Below are 10,088 nucleotides of genomic sequence, written 5' to 3' on the forward strand. Positions count from 1 at the left end.
GTCACGGAGCAGAGGAAGCTGGCTTTACTGCTATGCAGCGAATGGACAGCCTGGTCCTGTGGGGCCCACTTGTGCCCTCTGGCCAGGCCTTCTGACTGGTCAGCTTGAGTTCTAAGCTGGCACACCCGTTGCACCCTTACCACACTGGAAAACTAGACTGGTCTGCATGTGTCTACCCAGACAAGTGATGGAAGTAAAGTTATGGAGCTGCTGGGAGTGGATAGCTCAACAGACTGGGTGTGGACAGAGGTACCTCTGCCTAAGCCACATTGAGGGCCTCATGTCTCCAGAGGGCACCTTGTACCACCTAGTGCTCTAGGGATCCACTGTGGTCACTGTGAAGTCACCAGGGTAGTGGGTTTCAGTGTCTCGTGAGTGGCCTTGACCTCATGGTTGTTCGGAACAGTTGGAAGACACTCAGGGACCTGTGCCCCAAAGGGGGACTCCAGCCAGGCTCCTTGCTGCTGGGTATAGGATCAAAATGTTGTTTGGCCCCTGCACAGTGGGGACCCTGCCTCACCCCATCCTTTGCTAGAGCTTGGGTTGGACCTATCGTTTCTTTCTTTTTTTTTTTTTTTAAAGATTTATTTATTATTATGTATACAGTGTTCTATCTACATGTACACCTGCAGGCCAGAAGAGGGCATCAGATCTCATTATAGATGGTTGTGAGCCACCATGTGGTTGCTGGGAATTGAACTCAGGACCTCTGGAAGAACAGCCTGTGCTCTTAACCTCTGAGCCATCTCTCCAGCCCTGGACCTATCATTTCTATCCTCTGCCTGGTCACATAAGTGCTCAGCTTACCACCTTTATATCAAATTTGAGCTTTTGTATATCCTTTTGTTGGTTGGATTTTTTTGTTTGTTTTGTTTTTTGAGACAAGGTTTTTCTGTGTAGCCCTGGCTGTCCTGGACTCACTTTGTAGACCAGGCTGGCCTCAAACTCAAAGTGATCCACCTGCCTCTGCTTCGTGAGTGCTGGGACTAAAAGTGTGTGCCACCACACCCTGCTCTTTTGTTTTTTTGGTTTGTTTGGTTTTTGTTGTTGTTTTGTTGTTTCTTGAAACAGTGTTTCTCTTCTAGTCCTGGCTGTCCTGAACTCTCTTGGTAGATTAGGCTAGCCTCGAACTCACAGAGATCCGCCTGCCTCTGTCTCCCTGAGTGCTGGGATTAAAGATATGTGCCACCATGCCTGGCTGTTTGTTTGTTTGTTTGTTTGTTTGTTTGTTTGTTTGTGACAGGGTCTGTGTAGTCCTGGCTGTTCTGGGCTTGAATCCATCAGGTTGGCTTTAAAATCACAGAAATCCACTTGCCTGTTTCCCGAGTGCTAGGATTAAAGGTGTGCACCTGGCCCCAGTTAGACATTTTTAAACTGGTCATCTAGCTCCGGCAACTGCCTCTCTGTGTTCCACTGTTTTGGACAGAAGCAGTGAGGCCAGTGCTGCCTCCTATGCAGTGGCTGTAGCTGCACTGCACTGCCACCCTCTGGGCTTGCCCGTCAGTCTGTTTCATCATGTGGAGGTGCAATGACAGGCTTTGCTTAGGACCAGGCTAGGTTCATCCCTGAGGACAACGAGATGTGAGTGGACCAGTCATCACAGACTGGGCAAGCTGAGAGAGAGAGAGAATTTGGTCCTGACTCATCTGTGCAGAGCCTAGGCCATGAAAGAGGCCCGTGTCAGCCTGATTCCCTCAAAGGGTAAATAGGCTTGGGAGTGGATGGAAGACCATGGGAAAGGCAGGTTCAGGTCCCAGACCTACTCAGTCACCCGCAACTTGTACTCCAGGGGAAGTCTGTGTCTCTTCTGTGTGGGTACAGATGTGCTCATCCTCAAACATGGAATCAGAAATGAAGTCTTTCAAGAAAAAAAGATGAGGTGCTATCAAGTGAGTGGACCTCAGTGCCCAGGAGTGGATAATAGGAAGAAGGCCCATGTCTGCCCATAAGTGTCTTGAACATGAAATTTGGGCCTCATTACAGCCCTGGCCTGGCCTCCCAGACTCCCTGTCCATTTCACAGATGAGCAAGGGAGGCTACAGGGCTCATTTGTTAAAACTTCAGAGCCTGGACTGACTAGAACAACAGAAACAGTCTCATACAGCCCAGGCTGACCTCAACTTGTGATCACCTACTTCCTGTATGCTGGGTCGCAGATGTGTGCCACCACAGCTGTATTCATGTCCTGCGTGCTGGGTTAGAGATGTGTGCCACTGCACCTGTATTCATGTACCAAGTGTGGGGTTACAGTTGAGTGCCACCATACCTGTATTTGTTTTGTTTTTTGCTGTTTTTCGAGATCTACCTGCCTCTGCCTCCCACGTGCTGGGATTACAGGCATATGCTACCATGCCTGGCTCCACACATGTATTTGTGTCCTGAGTGCTGAGTAGTAGATGTGTGCTACCACACGTGTATATATATTCTGAGTGCACAGCCTTCTTCCCAGCACCTACCTTCTCTATGCTCTCGTCCCTCTAGGACACTGTCTCCTCCCTTTAGACCCCACACTTGGCTTTTTTTTTTTTTTTTAAAGACAGGATTTCTCTTATAGCTCTGGCTGTCCTGACTGCTTTGTAGACCAGGCTGGCCTTGAGCTCACAGAGATCTGCCTGCCTCTGCCTCCCGAGTGCTGGGGTTAATGGCATGTGCCACCACACTACACCACACTTGGCCTTGTCTGCACCATGGCCTCCCACATGTAGGGGCTCACCATGCAGCTGCAGCAGCAGCAGGCTGCAGCCTGCTCAGCCTTCACTGGGACATCAAGACACTTTGCTACTGCTGTGATTTCAAGCTGGGTCAGGACCTGAATATCACATCAGGTGACATCTCAACTCTGGGGCCAGGAAAGCCATGCAGCCAAGGGAACTATCCAGAGCAAGAGTGAGGTCAAGACATGTCCAGACCCTGAAAATCTTGTCCTGAGACCAACAGTAGGATTGTGTCCTTGCCCTGGGACTATATACCCCAGCACATGTATCCTCTGCCACATAGCCTGGTGGCCAAGTTTCAGGTTAAATTTCTCTCCTTTTAAGGACCTGGAACCTGGGATTCCTCTTCATCCAAAAGCATCCCCAGCACCTCAGCCCCAGCCAATGATGATGTATACTCACACTGAGCACCCTGACCCAGATTCCTACAGTTCTTACCCCAATAGGACTGTTTCAGTGAAAACCCCTCAGAGAAGACTGTTTCTCTTACACTCAGGACCGATGTCTCGCATAACCCATCTGCCCCAGCTGAGCTTTATTCCCTCCAGTCTGGGCCCGTGTGCAACAGTGCCTGGGTACCCCGAAGGGAAAGACAGAGCCGGGGTAGCATCAACCTGTGACTGGGAGGTGGTGGGATGCAGAGCCAACACACCTGAACTTGCTTTCTCCCCTAGAAGAGCCAGGTCTGTGAAGGCAGGATGGTAGGGTGTGGGCTCAACACACACACAGTAAAAACAGGAGTGGGGCAATTAAGGTGTGGCATCCTGGAAAGCATGAAGTCACTTTCTTAAGACTTTAATCCCAGAGGCAGGTGGGAACTCACTGTGAGTTCGAGGCCAGCCTGATTCCAGGACAGCCAGGGCTACACAGAGAAACCTTGTCTCAAAAAAACAAAACAAAAAGACATGAGACATGCAACAAGATCATGGGTCACCGGTCAGGGCTCATCTTCCCTGCCTCCCACCTAAGGGCCAACCTTGTCCGTTCCTCCATGTCTTCTGTGTGTGGTGCTTCTTCCGGCACTGACCCTGGAGGTTGGTGTCCTCTTGGCCTTCCCGGCAGTCCAGCCTGGACAGGCTTCAAAGATTGCAGTGGCAACCTTCACCTTCTGACCTCGGACACTGGGAGGGGTGGCACAGGTGGCCCCCACCCGCAGGTTCAGTCCAGTGAGCCACCTGAAGAGCAAAGAGATTCAGGGCCGACTGTGATCAAACGGGCGAGAGATTTCCTTAGGGGTGTGAGGAGGGTCAGGGACTGGGAGGCAATGGAGAAAAGAACAGTCTACTAAGTTCTGGCTGGGTGGTTCACCTCAAGTCACTAAGAATCTGATCCCTTCAGATACCAGCAATTTATATCTGCTAAGTTCACTTCTCTAGCAGCCACAATGATGTGGCTGGGATTTCTCTCAACTGTTCCACAGATGAGCAAGGGAGGCTACGGGGCTCATTTGGTAAAACTTGAGAGCCCAGACTGACTAGAACAACAAAATGGCTTCATGCAGCCCAGGCTGACCTCAACCCTGCATGCTGGGTTGCAGACACCACCCCTGTATTCATGCCCTTAGTGCTGGGTTGCAGATGTGTGTCACCACCCCTGGATTCATGTCCTGAGTGCTGGGTTGCAGATGTGTGTCACCACCCCTGGATTCATGTCCTGAGTGCTGGGTTGCAGATGTGTGCCACCACCCCTGGATTCATGTCCTGAGTGCTGGGTTGCAGATGTGTGGCACCATAGCTGTTATTTATGAAGCCTTCGAAACTGAACCTGGGGCTTCATGCACTCTAGACAAGCACTCTACCAACTGAGGTACATCTCAGCCTTTATTTTCGTTTTTTGAGTCAGGGTCTCATACAGTCCAGGCTGACCTCAAACTCCTGAGTTCTGCCTCCACTTTTCAGGTTGCTGGGGTTACATCATGGCCAGCAGCTGCTGCCACCGCCTCCTCCTCTTCTTTTAAATATATTTGTGTCAAATGTGCATGCAATGTCTTCTTGATTTGTTTTTCTTTTTTTGTTTTTCGAAGCAGGGTTTCTCTGTGTAGCCTTGGCTGTCCTGGACTTGCTCTGTAGACCAGGCTGGCCTCGAACTCACATCGATCCGCCTGCCTCTGCCTCCCATGTGCTGGGATTAAAGGTGTGCGCCACCATGTCTGGCTCTTTGTTGCTTTTAAATGTATTTGTGCCAAATGTGCATGTGTATAGGTCCCTGCACACCCAGCAAGGAAAACCACATCCTGACCTTCTGAAGGAATCAAAGCTCAGTCTACCTGTGCCACTTAGTTCTCATTAGCATGACTCAAACTGAGCTCATGTAGGAAGAAGGAGCCTCAGTTGGGAACCGCCTCCAGCCAACTGGCCTGTGGGCATGTCTACAGGGCATTATCTTGATTAATAATGGGTGTGGGAGGGTCCAGTTCACTGTAGACGGTGCCAACCCAGGTAGGTGGTCCTGGGCTGGATGGAAAGCAAGCTGAGCAGGGGAGTAAGCAGTGTTCCTCCCCCCTTGAGCTCCTGCCCTGCCTTTCCTTGAGCTATAACCTGTAAGCTCGGCACTATCCCAAGGGTTTGTCTGTTTGCCTTGAGATAGGGTGTCACGCAGCCATGGCCAGCCTGGTCTATATAAACCAGGGTGGCCTCCATCTTACAGATTAAAGCCTGTGACACTGTGCCCAGGCCCCTTCTTGCTTTTTGGTCACAATGTTTATGGAAGCAACAGAGCCACTAAGTGGAACGCCATCCTAGGCATTCAGGAATAGTGATGACCTGGCGAGAGTGCATTCATTCCCTTCTCTGAAGAACCTCCCAGTCACCCTACGCTGTCTAGTGGTGCACACGGCCAGGGGTCCCTCCAGGGAGAGCGTGGACTTCACTGCCACCATTCTGCCAGGGGTGCTGGTGGCGGTGACTACCTGTGCAGTGGGAGCAGCTGGCAGCCGCAGTGGAAGGGATTGCCGCTGAGGTCGAGGAGCTCCAGCCCGCTGAGCCACAGAGGTGCAGGCAGGGACTGGAGTTGGTTCTTCTGCAGGTGCAGGTTCCGGAGCCCCGTTCCCAGGCCCGAGAAGGCCCCTGGAGAAATCTGCAAGGAAGTGCCAAGCCCTGGGGTGAGGCTCTCCCAGGTGGGCTGCCCCACGTCTGCAGGGAGCTCCAGCCTCCCTCCAGCAGAGAGAAGATGGAAGGTGCAAAGCAGTCGGTCCCCGTTGGAGGGGCAGGACTGAGGTTAGAAGCCAGGTCGGCCTGGACCCCACCCTTATAACGGCCAGGCAGGCCTCTTAGGGACTCTCAACGTAAGTTTTTCCACGCGCTTGGCAAGGCCTCTAGCTGCACCTGAACTCCCTAAGGGATAAGGGTTAGCTTCGTGTTCTCTTGCCCTGACTCAAATGCTTGCAGGAAGCAATGCACTCCCAGGGTCCTGTGCTTCCTGCCTCTCATGCCAGCACGCACCTGCTCCAGGCCACTGTTGTTCAGAAAAAGCTGTTGCAGCGACCTTCCCACAGGCTGAAAGGCCCCATCTTGCAGAGCCCTCAGTGGGTTCCCCGAGAGCTGCAGCTCCTTGAGGGCAGGCAGTCCCTCCAAGGCGCTGGTGGGCACCTCTCGCAGCTGGTTCCTGTCAAGGTACAGCTTCTCCAGCTCCCGAGCTGCCCCGAGCGCTCCAGGTGAAACCTGGGAGATGTGATTGCCACTCAGATAAAGGCAGCGCAAAGCCCGCGCCCCTGACAGATCCCCGGGGGCCAGGCGGTCCACCGCGTTGTCCTGAAGGTGTAGCGAGAAGAGGCTGGGTAGGGCGCGCAGTGCAGGCCCCGGGACCCTCAGGAAGCGGTTGTGCTCCAGGTACAGGTAGCCGAGTTGGGGGGCCCCTTCCAGGGCTGCAGCGCTCAGGCCCGAGAGCTGGTTGTCGGAGAGGTAGAGGTAGACCAGGCTATCCAGGCCCGCCAAGGCGCCCGGCTCCAGCTCCGCGATGCCGCAGTGCTGCAGGTGCAGCGACACCAGGTGACGCAGGCCCGGGAAGGCCGCGCGTGGCACGGAGGGGAAGTGATTTCGCCTCAGGTCCAAGAGCACTGTGTCATTGGGGAAAGCCCGGGGCACTGCCTGCAGTCCCCGGCCGTCGCAAGCGCTGTGCCGCGTCTCGCCGCCGCACACACAAGTGGGAGGGCAGGGCGTGCCCCCCGTGGTCTCTTCGTGCTCGGGGCGGCGAGGAGGGGCGCGGGGACCGGGCGGCAGCTCCTCGTCCTCGTCCCCCGCCGGGTCTCCCGGGCAGCGCAGATCCGAAGGCCTCAGCGCATCCAGGGCCTCGCCCCGCAGGCGCCTCGGCCCTCGGCACGCGCCGTCCGAGCGCACTCGAGCGCGCACCAGCCACTCGAGCAGGGGTCGCGCGTGGCAGGCGCACCACAGCGGGTTGCCCTGCAGCCGCAGCCGGCGCAGCTGGCCCGGGCCCTGCAGCGGGGGCAGGGTGCTCAGCTGGTTCCCGCGGAGGTCGAGGGTGTGCAGGCGCGGGCAGTGGGCGAAGGCCCGGGGACCCAGCGCCTGCAGGGCCCCGTGGTCCAGGGCCAGCTCCCGCAGGCCGGCCAGCGTCAGGCCGTCCTCCTCGCCCGTGTAGGTGAGCGGGTTGTGACCCAGCTCCAGGCGCGCCAGGCTGCGGGCCTGGGACAGGGCGGCCCCGGGCAGGGCCTGCAGCTCGTTGTGCTGCAGGCTGAGGCGGCGCAGCGCGGGCAGGCCGGCCAGGGCCTCGGGGGCCAGCACGCTGAGCGCGTTGTGGGACAGCTGCAGCCAGCGAGTGCGCAGCAGCCCCTGGAAGGCCATGGCAGGCAGGTAGACCAAGGCGTTGTGGGCCAAGTTGAGGGTGGCCAGCGAGCCCAGGGCGCCGAACGTCCCCGGCCGCAGCTCCTCCAGCGTGTTCCGCTCCAGCTCCAACCGCCTCAGCGAGCGCAGCCCGTCCAGCGCCTCCTGGGGCAGCGTGCTCAGGCGGTTGGCGGCCAGGTTGAGGAGAAGCAGGCGGCCCAGGCCTCGGAAGGCACCCTCGGCCACCAGCTCCACCTGGCAGTGCTGCAGGTTGAGATGCGTGAGGTGAGGCAGGTCCTGGAAGGCGGCTGGAGGGATGACCTTCAGCATATTGCCCTGGAGGTCCAACCTCTGGGTCAGCTGGGGAAAGGAGGACGAGCTGCAAAGGGACCCGAGCCTTGCCCTCTCTGCCTCACCTCTCTGATTCTCCTCAGCCACCTAGCAGCCCTCCCTGTGCTCTCTTCATTTTTGTCATTTTGGCTTTCTTTCTCATTAATTCATAACTTCATAGGGGGAAAAGAAAAGGATCTTATCCCGGCACATCCCCAGCTCACCCCAGGACCTGTCATGAACGCAGTATTTATAGGTCACCTCGATATCTTAGTCAAACAAAAGGGACTTTAAATAAATGACATTGCTGTCCTTGCTTGATTGGTTTTGTTTTGGAGTGACCACACTGCCAACCCACGCCAGTATTTCCCCCTCTTCTGACCTCGGGGATGTTGTTGGGCACCTCAGTGAGGTTCTGGTGCCGGCAGATAACGTGCCGCCTGGAGTTGTCACAGACACAGGTCTGTGGGCATCGCTGGGCAGCTGCGTGCCATGCTGGACCCAGGGGCAGCATGAACAGCAACAGGAGCAGGAAGATCCGGGTGATGATCTGGGGCCTGGGAGAGGAGAGGGAGAGCTGCCATCTATGGGTGTCCTCAACGCTGGTGGGCACTGAACCCCAGATAGAGGACAGCTCCTGCCTCAGGACTCCAGGCCTTCATTCTCTAGGCACAGAAAAGTGCCATGGCTTGGCCCTCTTCCCTCGCCTCATGAGGGCTTGGGGGGGCTGTCTGTTATCAGCCCTGGTTTACTGAGGGGGGAAAGATGCAGAAAATCACCCACCAAGTCCTAGCCCAGACTGTTTGGGAGCAGGAGGGAAGGTCCGGACCCTAGCCCTGGACCTAGGCTGGACTGGGAGGTTCAGATGTGGAAGGGCATGAGTGTGAGTCTTCTGATCAGACACAGGCTCGGTGAGCAGGCACCTCAGGCCCTCTGTGCTTGCTTCCCCCTTCATCTTGTTACCTGAGTACACGCAGCTGAGCGGCCTGGGACAGGGGAACTGAGGGCCTGGGATTTAGGCTGCACTAGGTAAGACATCTCTCGCTTGTCCATTTGTTGCTGCACCCACCCCCTCTCCATCCCTCCATCTCACAACCACAGCCACTGCCCAGCTTTTGTTAGTGCTGCCACTGTGCCTCTCCTGGCCTCCCCTGTGCTCTGCCTAGCAGCCAGAGGGAATTTTCCAGACTACAGATAGGATCCTGATACTCCCAACGGAAACCTTCCTGGTGCCTCGAGAAGAATATATCCGTGCTTATCCGCTCTCCATCACACACCTCCAGTGTCAGCTAACTTACTCAGCTCCTCCTGCTGCATGCTTGGGTCACAGGTGAATTGCCGCTGTCTTCCCTGAACCTCCTCCCCATGGACCTCCCCATAATTGCTCCTAGGATTGTTACTGTCTGGCTTTGTCTTCCAGTTCCAGAATTCACCCCTTTCTCAACCCTGGTGGCCTTGGGAGGCAGGCAGGGTAAGAAGGGGGCCCATTAGGCTGACTCCTGAAGAGACATGGTCCAGGGCATAGAGAGCTGCCATGAATCCCACTCCAGAAGGCTCCACAGGACCCCCCAACAGGAGTGTGCAGGAGCTGCTCCCCCCCCCCCCCTTTTTTAAGGTGCCACCTCAGGTACAGGAAGACTCCAAAGCTCTGCAGCCGGCTTCTCAGAGGCAAAAAAGAGAGTAAGGGGTCATTTGTGGCCACCTAGTTGATCTATGCAAACCCCCAAGGGCCCCAAAACTCACCCCTCCATGCCGACTGGAGCTGCCAGCCCTGTCTGGAGGCCCCGCTAAAGGGAAAGACCAGGGACGGTCCTCGCCTGGACACTGGCAACACTCCACCCTCCCCCTTTGCCCACGGGCTTGGCAGCCAGGGCGCAGCTGAATGGGGACATTGTCGGCAGCGCAGCCGGGCTGGGGCTTCCCCGGGCTGTGGGCAGGGGTGGGAGCAGCGGCTGGAGTTACAGACAGGCTGCCTGTCCAGTACGGGCTCAACAACATGGCCTAGGCCTGAGTCCCTGAGCATAGGGTGCACAGGGGAGGGAGAGGGGGTGGCAGTGGGGAGGAGTGTCTGGAGGAGCCTGCGGGTGGGTCAGCATCACTGGGCTCCTGCAGACTCTGTGGGACCCTAGGAAGAACTACTGCTCTTCAGCAGCTGACAGCTGCAGGATTAAGGTAGGAACCCGGAACCCTTAACTCCTTCATCTCTGTTCGAGCTTATGCACTCAACACTGAGGCTACACACAGTATCTTGCAACCTTTTTTCCACTTT

General features: G+C 56.1%; 1 protein-coding gene across 1 annotated transcript; it reads right to left on the bottom strand.

The window, feature by feature from the left end:
* Positions 1-3,640: 3,640 nt before the first annotated feature.
* Chadl (chondroadherin like) lies at positions 3,641-9,678 on the bottom strand. Its single transcript, XM_051160042.1, has 5 exons — positions 9,563-9,678; positions 8,202-8,376; positions 6,155-7,849; positions 5,623-5,789; positions 3,641-3,889 (listed from the first exon to the last, which is right to left on the bottom strand). The coding sequence occupies exons 1-5, from the start codon at positions 9,568-9,570 to the stop codon at positions 3,679-3,681; spliced, it is 2,256 nt and encodes a 751-aa protein (XP_051015999.1). The 5' UTR covers positions 9,571-9,678; the 3' UTR covers positions 3,641-3,678.
* Positions 9,679-10,088: the final 410 nt, after the last annotated feature.

Source organism: Acomys russatus, chromosome 17, assembly GCF_903995435.1.
Source record: "Acomys russatus chromosome 17, mAcoRus1.1, whole genome shotgun sequence".
In the NCBI taxonomy this organism is placed as follows: domain Eukaryota; kingdom Metazoa; phylum Chordata; class Mammalia; order Rodentia; family Muridae; genus Acomys; species Acomys russatus.

What these genes read in the sequence shown, in the direction of transcription:
- Chadl (XM_051160042.1), bottom strand. An exon ending in ACAACAGTGGCCTGGAGCAG is followed by an intron (nt 5,790 to 6,154) that starts GTGCGTGCTGGC and finishes ACTTCCTTGCAG; the next exon opens with ATTTCTCCAGGGGCCTTCTC. An exon ending in CAGCTGCTCCCACTGCACAG is followed by an intron (nt 3,890 to 5,622) that starts GTAGTCACCGCC and finishes TTTGCTCTTCAG; the next exon opens with GTGGCTCACTGGACTGAACC.